Genomic DNA, 10,777 nt, shown 5'->3' on the forward strand with positions numbered 1-10,777 from the left:
AGATAGCGTTCCAGTTTGCATAGTTTTTTGGTTCATTCTTTCCCATGTGTAAAAAATAATTGTATTTCACATATTTGGTTGGGTCTAATTAGTTGTCTCTCTCCCTCTTCTCTGCTGTCTTCAGTCTTTGTGCTGTAGCAATTGTTCTGAAATAAATGACAATATTTGAACAATAATGTAATGTTATTACACATTACACAAGTAAAAACAACAACATGGAATTGATAACTAGTTAAAGATGTGTTCCAGATGGTTTGTATACCTTTTAGCCAGTAACGGTCGTTCTGAAAGGAGAACTCACGAGCCAAAAAGGTCCCCGAAAATTGTGCACAATTGTGAATTTCAATTGTACAATATGTTACGAATTTGAATTTATGCCTCTCTTTAATTCGCCCAATATTATTATTCCTCTGGTGAGACCTCTCTCTATATGCTCTCTCTGTCTGTCTGACTGTCTCTTGTCTGTCTAGCTGTGCTCTCTTCTGTCTGTCTGGATGCATGCATCTATGTTCCTGAAATAACTAATAAAACAGTTGTTTTCCTATATAGACCTACCTCCTTTTTTTCCCTGTTACAGTTTTTGTTGTTGTCAACGGACCCTGTTCGTGCATAGTTGGCGGGATGTCATCTTGCCTGTTTCCTGAGACCTACCAGGAGTGGTTGAAGAGTCAGTAGAGTGGCAGAGACCAGTCCTGGAGCCAAAAGAGGTGCATTTGTACAGACCGTGGTGATGACAATGTGCTCCAGAATCCATCCTACAGTGGAAGGACGTCACTATTCAGTGAAGAACTGAAGAACGGCAACYTCTCACTAAAGCTGACCAATGTGAAACTGTCTGATGGTGGAAGTTACACCTGTTACATACCAACGTTAGGCCACCAGAAAACCACCATTGAACTCTATGTCGGCGGTGAGTCATTTGATTACCAAACGCATCGTTCAGATTTCTTTGTCAGTCTATCAAATGCCAACTTGATCAGCATGTTTATCTTTCCTCTCATTTATTGATTAATGGTGTTATGTTTTTATATGATACATTGGATGTCAAGAAAGGTGCTTGGCCCCAAAAAGTGTTATTATGACATCAAAGCACATTTGAGTACAGAGGTCTGAAATCTGTTCTTCTATATCTACAATGTATAGAGGACGGAACTCCTTCATCCTCCCTCCCACCCACCCAACCGCCCCTGAAAGACCAATCAGGAGAAGTCAGGGGTGAGTTTCCAAAACCTCATCGATTCATATTAGAAATGTCAACCTCTGTACAAACAAAGTGATATTTGATGTCATAATTACAATTATTTAATCAAATTTACTTCGACATGATACTATCCATCACAAGTTCCATCTTACTTTTAAAGGTCCATCGATATCAGGATGATAAATCCTATAAACCTTTTATGTCTTTGTGTCTGTGTAGGTGCAGCCCCTCGGCCATGGCTCTCCATTGTGGAAACCAAAGACAAGGAAGTGGTCCTGAAGTGTGAGGCTGAAGGGTTAGTCTATAAGCCTGAGTTGGTGTTGCTGAACAGTAAGGGAACCATCCTCCCTGCTGATGAACCTACAGAGAGACCCATGGACTCAGAGGGCTTGTACACAGTGACACGCTATTTCACTGTCCAGAAGACAGCCACCAACGTGTTCACCTGTCGAGTTCAACAGCTGGAGATCAAACACATGAGGGAGACACGGATTCGTGTTCCAGGTGAGGTGGTTTTTAATACAGGACTGAATTGACTAGGAATTTAAAAACCTCATGGTTGAGGGTTGGAATGATGGCCTGAATCTCTGTGTGGGGTTATTTACTGTTGCTGTTTTCAATTGTATTTATTAACTATTACATTTTTTATTGTTCAATTCCAACATACAGATAATTCACAGTTATGGACTATTTTTGAGGAATCTATCACACTGTAGGTACTGATGTCTAATGATGGTTTCATGTTACTTGTGTTTCAGACAAAATGTTTCATGAGGAAGCAGAGGACTTGGGATGGAAAATTGGATTTGGAATTGGATGTGTTGTGGTGGGTGTTGTGGTGGGTGTTGTAGTTTGTCTGTGCATGCGGAAAAACAACCCCAACTACACCCTAAAACAGCACCCAGAAGAAAAAGGTAAGTCATGGATGTGTGACCTGAACATTTATGTTTTAGCCCTGTTCCAATACTGTAAAGTCACGCTTTCACCTCATTTATCACCTGATGACATTATAGGGCACCATCAGACCAACACCTAGTCCTTGTTACAAAAAAATATATTTTGGGGAATGTTACTGTATTTATACATGGGATCTTTTTTTTAACTGGAATGCGTCTTTAAAATGCATCCTTCTCTCCTCCCTTATTTGCAGTATTCACTGATCTACTGTGTGACACATGAAGGGCTCCACTACATAGTAGCTTTCACCAGTCCAGTAATGATACCAACGAATGTTTGAAATGATAGTCATAGTTATTTTACCCAAAGTAATAAGTGTTTAAATGTGTCACTTAGTTGACTGTGTTCATGTGGTGTGTTATTAGTCCGTTCTGTAAGAGTAAATCCTGTCTCTCATCCATTTACACAGAAACCAAAGGCGGGTGGGCAGATAGCGGGATTGCCCTCCAGGTTCCTGTTCTCGATAACAGCAATGTTAAATAGCCATCCTAATGGTGTGCGTGTGTCACAACCTGGAGAACGGGACAGCCAACATACCCTTGATTGATTCCACCAGCCACCCTCGGCGATGTAATGAGATAGACACTTATCACCTGCAGTGAAGCCGCTCAACATTTACCTTACAAGACAGTCGTGAAGAGGTATGGTGTGGCAACTGCTTGGCATCCGACCGCAAGGCGCTACAGAGGGTAGTGCGTACGGCCCAGTACATCTCTGTGGCCAAGCTTCCTGCTATCCAGGACCTCTATACCAGGCGGTGTCTGAGGAAGGCCCTAAAAATTATCAGACTCCTGCCACCCTAGTCATAGACTGTTCTGTCTGCTACAGCACAGCAAACGGTACCGGAGTGCCAAGTCTAGGTCCAAAATGCTTCTTAACTGCTTCTATCCCCAAGCCATAAGACTCCTGAAGAACAAATCCAAGGGCTACCCAGACCCCTCTTTTCTGCTGCTGCTACTCTCTGTTTATTATATATGCATAGTCACTTTAACTCTACATGTACATATTACCTCGACTAACTGGTGCCCCCGCACATTGACTCTGTACCGGTACCCCCCGTATATAGCCTCGCTATTGTCATTTTACTGCTGCTGTTGAAATATTTGTTACTTTTTTTTCTATTTTATACTTAACACTTATTTAACTTAAAACTGCATTGTTGGTTAAGGGCTTGTAAGTAAGCATTTCACTGTATTTTGAGTTGTAAGTGAACATTTAAGAACACAATATGCTTTCCTGAATATATTCATAGATGGATCTAAGGACCCTAAAACAGGAGCAGCTTTTAGTGTTCCTGAGTTTAAGGTGGCAGTGACAAAAAGAGCCACGGATCATTTATCTGTTTACACAATGGAGTTGTTGGCCATACTATTGGCTGCAGAGTGAGTGGAGGAGGTGAGGCCTGACAAGGTAGTTTGATGAGCTTAAATTCATGTGTGTCTCAGAGTAGACAGGATGTATTGTATGAGGTTTTACAGTGTTTGTATAGGGTGAAAAAAATGGGGGTATTTGTGACATTCCTCTGGGTACCAGCTCATGTTGGAGTAGAGGGGAATGAGGAAGTTGATATTATTGCCAAACAGGCTCTTAAACATCCTAATGTTGAGATGGAATTGGCCATCAGTAAAGCAGAAGCCAAGGAATTAATAAGAACAGTGGTTAAAAATAAGTGGCAAGAGTTGTGGAACAGGGAGAGTAAGGGAAGACACCTGTATAAGATCCAGGAAAAGGTGGGGGAAGGGAGGTCCTCAGGCCGAGAGAGAAGGGAGGAAAGTTTACACGCGTTCCCTTAACTTCCCGTTTGGGTCTTTGGCTGTGTTGCCAACTCCTCAGTAAGGAAAGTAGCTATTGGCTGTCCTAAAAGTTGCTTAATGATGTCATCACCTAATTTGCATAAATGCCATGGTGGCCTCAGACATTTTTGCAGAGTCACTTTTTTTAACCATAAATGGCAGCTTGTTTTGGGTGGAACTGTTATAAGGCTTTGCCTTTTGAGTATGTTTTTGAGTTGTCATGTGCATTTTTACATCACTAAGTTTGGCGTAGAAATCAGCCTTACAATACAGGCAGTATGCCCGTGTCGCATCTCCAATAAATGGCTTCAACCAGCCTTTGAATTCAGGGTTTGATTCCCACTCCTTTCTGTATTTTTGAGTGTACAGTTTAGACTGAGACATGATGAGCTAGCCAGCTAGATGTTTAGCTTATGTCACAGAGAGGCACACACACACAGTGGACAAGGTGAGTAAGTGACTGAGGCTGTGTGAGTCAAATGCAGTGATTTATTGTAAACAAAACATTTTACATTTACATCCCGCCCTGAATGTAAGCCAGGGCGGGATCAGCCAGCGGCGGCTTCCGCATGCAGATTCATTTACAGTCTGGACGCGGAGGGGTGAACATCTCCTGCTCTGACTGCAGCTGGGAGCAGTGTTGCCAACTCCTCAGTAAGGAAAGTAGCTAACTTTTATGTCCTAAAAGTTGCTAGAAGTCGCTAAACGACATCATCACCTAATTTGCATAATTGGCCATGTGCATGTAATTGTGATGGACGCTGTAGGAGAGAGGAATACCGTTGTGGGAGAGACAAAAAGTGAGTAAAAAAACACCCTAAATATGTTTAGAACAACAAATGAACTTTCTTCTGTCGATTCTTGTTTATTTTTATGTCACAATTCCAACCCTCCTCCTTTATCCGGGCTTGGGAACGACAAAAGTGACCCAAAAGAGACACTGGCGGAGTTACTCCGTTTTTTTATTCGATTTTCTTGTTTCGTTTTCTAAATGTGGTTTGGTTTTTAACCTTATGGTCCACCTAGGAGCCTACAAGTCACAGTAAAACATTAACATTTTTAACCATAAAATAAAAAAAAGTGTATACAATCTAAATGGACCAAAAAGAGACAATAGAAAAAACTGGCAATGGCAATATGAGAAAATTATGGTAACTAGTCTGGCCCTAATTCAGGTTAATTGTTTTTCTTTATGTAAACCAGGGCGGGATCAACCAGGGGCAGCTTCCCGCATGCGCGATTCATTTGCAGTCTAGACGCGGAGGGGTGAACATCTCCTGCTCTGACTGCAGTGCGAGGACTGTGCCGCCTGTGAGTGCTTTGGGACGGGAGTGCTTTCACGTCCGAGTCTCCAATAACACCAGAAAAAGTCGCTAGATTTGTCCCTAGTCGCTTTTTTAAAAATGTGTCGCTAGAGGGCTCTGAATACTCTCTAAATATAGCGACAGAGTCGCAAAGTTGGCAACACTGCCTGGGAGGGACTGCTGCGCGAGGACTGGGCCGCCTGTGAGCGCTTTGGGACGGGGATGAGCGCTTTGGGACGGGGGTGGGGCCCACGGCAGCACTCGCTGCTCGTTGAGAAGAGTAAGAACGATACGTGCTTTGACGTCAGTCTCCAATAACACCAGGAAAAGTCTCTAGATTTGTCGCTAGTCGCTTTTTTGAAAATATGTCGCGTATTGGGTAAGAAATTTTATTTTTGGATAATTGCCGAAAACAACTTATTTGGTAGCTAACGTCACAAAGGCTTCATAATTCATAAAGAAAGCTATTATCTTATTTTAATTAGCTATCCATAGTTTGTCCTTGTCTGAAGTATCAAGTCCACGTGGGGAAAAAAGTACCTACTTTTCCAAAACCCCATTTGTTTGATAAATTAAAGCAATAATAGTCACTATACTTTCCAAACCACAAAGACTGGATTAAAATGTTTTCTAACAAGGAATTTATAAACTGTTAAGGAGGCAACATTTGAGAGAAACAAGCTTTTTGTGCATATGGAAAATGCCTTAATCTTTTATTTCAGATCATAAAAAAATGAGACCAACACTTAACATGATGCATTTACATTTTTGTTCAGTGTATATAGATCTACATGTGAAAATGTGCTGCAAACAGATGTCACTGCTCAAATTGGTAATCCAATGTTTTGAGAATAGCTGGCCAGCCATCCAAATATCTAATGTTATCTTAAGGATACCTCTGCACTGTTTCTTTTGTCATTGATAGGCTGTACATTTACCAACTTGGACAATGTCAGAGAATAAGTCATTTCTAATTAATTCTCCCTTCCTCCTCCAATCTATTCTATATTGCCCACTTCCTCGCTAGATAGTTGCATCAAACTATTAAAAAACAGTGCTGATTTCATTCATCAACATTTTAAAAAGCGTAGTAGACATTTCCCTGATCATTGTCTAGCTCAAATCTAATGAGACTGTTTCAGTATGTAAAAAGAAACAGTACAAAACAAACATTTTATCAAACAAAAGTGAGTTTTGACTGAATAGGTAGATTTAATAAAGTTTCAAAACAATACATTATATTACACACCTGCTAAATTACTCACATCCAGCATAAAAAAAACAGAATAAACTAAAACAATTCTGTATTTATTTCTGATGTAACAATTATTCATGAAGCAAACATTGTATGACTTGGTGAAGGTGTGGTAGAAAGAAGCTGTCAGATTTCCTCCCCCTCGTTCGTCCGTGGCACTCGTTGAAAAATAGCATTTGTAGATTCCTGTGAACATCAAGTCATAAACATGTAATTCTGAACAGCAACATCTTCCTAATAAGAATTTCGACCAGTTGACAATAACAGAATTCAGTCTTGTTCATGTTGATGATCGGTACAACACGAGACAGATAGCAAGCCATGGTATATCAGACCGTATACCACAGGTATGAGTCAATATTACTTGTTTACTGTTGTAATTATGTTAATAACCAGTTTAATAGCAGTAAGGCACCTTGGGGGTTTGTGGTATATGGCCAATATACCACGGCTAAGGGCTGTATCCAGGCACTGTATCCAAGAACAGCCCTAAGCCGTGGTATATTATCCATATACCACAAACCCCTGAGGTGCCTTATTGCTTAAATATAACACAGATACATGCGCATGTGAGGTTTCAAATAATAATGTTACTAGTACTAGCTTGCTCTCCCTGCTTTTCCTGAACATGTTTATCTGATATAGCTAGTTGTTATTGTGCTTCCTTGCTCATCCAAAGCAGGCTTTTCTTCTCCTCACTAGTCTTCAGATGCATTTATTTTATTTATTTAACCAGGTAGGCCAGTTGAGAACAAGTTCTCATTTACAACGGCGACCTGGCCAAGATGAAGCAAAGCAGTGCGACAAAAAAGAGTTACACGTGGGATAAACAAAAGTAGTCAATAACAATGCTTGATACATGATCATGTTGTGGCTATAACACAGACATTGCATTAGAACAGCAACTAGATACACTCTTAGAAAAAGGGTTCCAAAAGGGTTCTTCAGCTGTCCCCATAGTATAACCCTTATTGGTTCCAGGTAGAACCCTCTATGGAAAGGGTTCTACATGGAACCAACAAAAGGGTTCTTCAAAAAGTTATCCTATGGGGGCAGCTGAATAACTAAGTTCTTGATGGCACCTTTTTTTCTAAGCGTGCAACTTTATCAGAGACATTTTCAGGAAAAGCAGCTCATTTATGTGAGGTCTGTGTTTTACTGATTGTATGTGGGGGAGTGATAAGCACATTGAACATGTGTGTGTTATAATTGTGCAACAAAGTGTGGCTAACCATATAGCATGACTTGACTAATCTTGGGAGGGGAGGGGTGCACATCACGAGGGGTAGCAAGGATGGAAAAGTAAACAGGAACTGTGAATGCAACAACAGGGGTGTGGGGCAAGACAGCAACACTCTATCAAGATAACAGCGGACCCGCCGGAGCGCTAAGGGGCTGGACTAACTTAAGCGCCAACACCAGCGATAGGCCAGTAAGTCTAAACCCCACTGGACCTCTACTCTAACAGGCTTGCTCTGAAGCAGGAACTAACACTGTTAGAGTATATAGGGGAGGGGTTTTGGGGTGTTGCCCAGTTCCCTGTTGTATCCTGCGTGATGATACATACGAAAATTGCATTTGCCATTTATTACTTAGTTAATAAAAAATACATAGCATACAATCGGTGACTCATCGTCATACTTATCCTTATACCGGATTGAATTGACGCAACCCTAACATTTAGCAAGCCAATAAATGTCTCTGATATAACTAGCTAGTAATTCTTGTTCTAAAGGCTTTCCTCCTCGCTGGTCTGCAGATGCTTGAGTACTTGACATTTCCTGGACATTGCATAAGAACAACAATAACTAGAACTAACAACTTTATCAGAGACATTTTCAGGAAAAGCAGCTCATTTAGCAAGCTAATAAAATACATATTGCATTGGTTCAACCTTGAAATATAGCTACTCAAGATAGAGATCTTACTTTTATCTCTGTAGCAGTTTGCTCTCACCTCGTCTGGGCACTGCAACAGCCAGATCTTATTCCCCATTCTTTATTGTCTAGATTCTGCAGGGAGCTAGTCTGTTCTCCTAAAACATTAGCTAAATTGACCAACTTTAGCACATAAATCTCAGCTTGCTAACTAGCAAAGCCAACCAATTACACAACAAATATACACAAAGTAAACAATTATTTTCTAAACGAATGTTAATCTCAACCAAATAACAAGTACAAAAAACTATTGCTCTGTTCCACAACGTAAAAACCATTAGTTACAGGCTAGACAGAAGACTATTGCTAGCTAACTAGCCATGCTTTTTAAATGAAAATAAGCTAGCTAACCAGCGTCAGCTTTGTAGTTGTAATGCTATGTGGAAAAAGTAGTTTATTTCTTCCTCCATTTTTCTCACCAACGCCTTGGTGTAGCGTTCACGTTCTGTAATTGTAACAATTTGATCCACATTTAGAAACATATCCCTCCCTGAGTGTTAGGATTTATGTTTATGCACTATAGCCGGGTAGCATATAGGTTGAAAATGAATATTGTTTTGTTACACACACACACACAATACAGAGGGGGGTGTGTGTGTAGGTGTGTAAGGACTGACCACCACAGGCCATAAAAGCTGTGGACAGTCTGGAGAGGGGAGGGGTGCATCACTCTGGGCCAACCAGGGTGGTGAAGAGACTGTTCAGTACCATATTAGGAATTGTTTGAGTGAAGAATCGAGGGGGACACAGGATGGAACTGCTCTACCCAACAACCAGATGTGGACGAAGGAAAACGCCAAGGGGCTTGGACAAGTTCGGGGGCCCACAAAGGAGGAGCAAGAGTATTAACCATGCTAAACCTCTACTATGATAGGCCAACTGGACAAGTTGAGAATAAAATTGTCATAGTATAAAAACTACTATTTGAGTACATTCCACAGTTCTCTGATCTACCCTGCGCGGAGATACAGTGAACCAGTATATACGAAAATTGCATTTACCATTTATCGTTTGAGTTTAATTAAAATACTTAAAATATATTCGGTGACTATGAATCACATTTTGTCCTGATGCCAGATTTGAACTGACGCAAATCTCTTTCATGAGTAAGCGATTAATCGCAACAGGCCAGAAGTCAAACAAAGTCAAACTCACGGAAATTGAGGTGTGAGGGGCAACAATGTGGTACTTTCCGACGCATGAAATGTACCCGTTACTACACAGGCGTTCAGAACGTGTACAGTGGCACAATTTCATGTGTCTGAAAGTACAATATTCATAACGGTCTAATCACCTGTAAATGCACGCTGAACTGGTGTAATGAACGCGTGTAAAAATGCCCATAACAAGCGTTCAAATCAAGACGATTTGAAACTCTTGGACTTCATATGTGCCTCAATGAATATGTATGACGTTCCTTAGGAAAACGCCCGCTATCTAGTACACTCGTCCTGAACAAAGTAATCTCAATAAACAATTAGGTAAATCAAGTGTACCAAACGTAGTGCACTCTGTTTGTTATAGATTCTAGTTTTGGAAACAGAAAACTGTATGGAGATCAAATGTTTCATTTATGAGAAAATTTGCAGAATGTCAGCCAAAATCCATCTAGCTCAATCTTCTCCCACTGCCAGACAATAGGCTTCCTCGCACTAACATAGTGAGCCTATTAGCTAGCTAGTAGTAGCTCCGGCTGTTGTTACCAGGACACAAGTCACATCGATACAGTAGCGACCGAAAGTGACCGCAGCCATTTTTAGTTGTCACAATTGAATTTTAATTTCTATTTGAATTGTCAAAAACAAATAGCTATATAACGATGCCTACTCGGCAGTTAGTTGGGAGAATTGTTCATGCTACTTTGTATGCGTTCTTTGTTATTTACTACGTTTTTGGAACAGATTCTTGTTGGAAACGCATACACTTCATTTGGTTGTGTTTTGCTGCCTATGTTAAAAGAAAATGGGGGGTTATCGTATGCGAGGAGTGGTCGGACGCCTTTTCAACAGATGGGTGGTCTGTCTGTTCCTGGAACTCCAGTCGGCTGTCTCCAGTGTGGATAATCAGGGTAGGTCTGAAGCCTTTCGTATTCGTTGTCAAACGCCACAGTACTGTTTTGACATTATAGCCGGAGAACGTTCAAACAAGTAATTAAATGGGGTCACAATTTACACGAGCGCCCTTAAAGCTAGTTTACAGTCCGTGTGTCAACATATCTGTAGAGAATACCCTCAAAGTACATTCCACGCTATAACTTTCCAAGCCCTCGTTTTATACGAGGAGCCGTCTCCGGTGCGTTGTCCGACATTGCCAACAGGAAGGATATCTTG

At 40.9% G+C, this 10,777-nt stretch overlaps 1 protein-coding gene across 1 annotated transcript; it reads left to right on the forward strand.

The window, feature by feature from the left end:
- Positions 1 to 675: 675 nt before the first annotated feature.
- On the forward strand, positions 676 to 9,487 carry LOC112080862 (butyrophilin-like protein 8; the record flags this gene model as incomplete). The annotated part of the gene is made up of 6 exons (XM_070442735.1): positions 676 to 910; positions 1,144 to 1,215; positions 1,421 to 1,705; positions 1,960 to 2,115; positions 2,629 to 4,751; positions 5,155 to 9,487. Coding segments are annotated over 5 exons (825 nt in total), but the record flags the coding sequence as incomplete, so codon positions are not given.
- Between the last annotated feature and the right edge of the window lie 1,290 nt (positions 9,488 to 10,777).

The sequence above is a fragment of the Salvelinus sp. IW2-2015 genome, unplaced genomic scaffold (assembly GCF_002910315.2).
Source record: "Salvelinus sp. IW2-2015 unplaced genomic scaffold, ASM291031v2 Un_scaffold16538, whole genome shotgun sequence".
Classification (NCBI taxonomy): Eukaryota; Metazoa; Chordata; class Actinopteri; order Salmoniformes; family Salmonidae; genus Salvelinus; species Salvelinus sp. IW2-2015.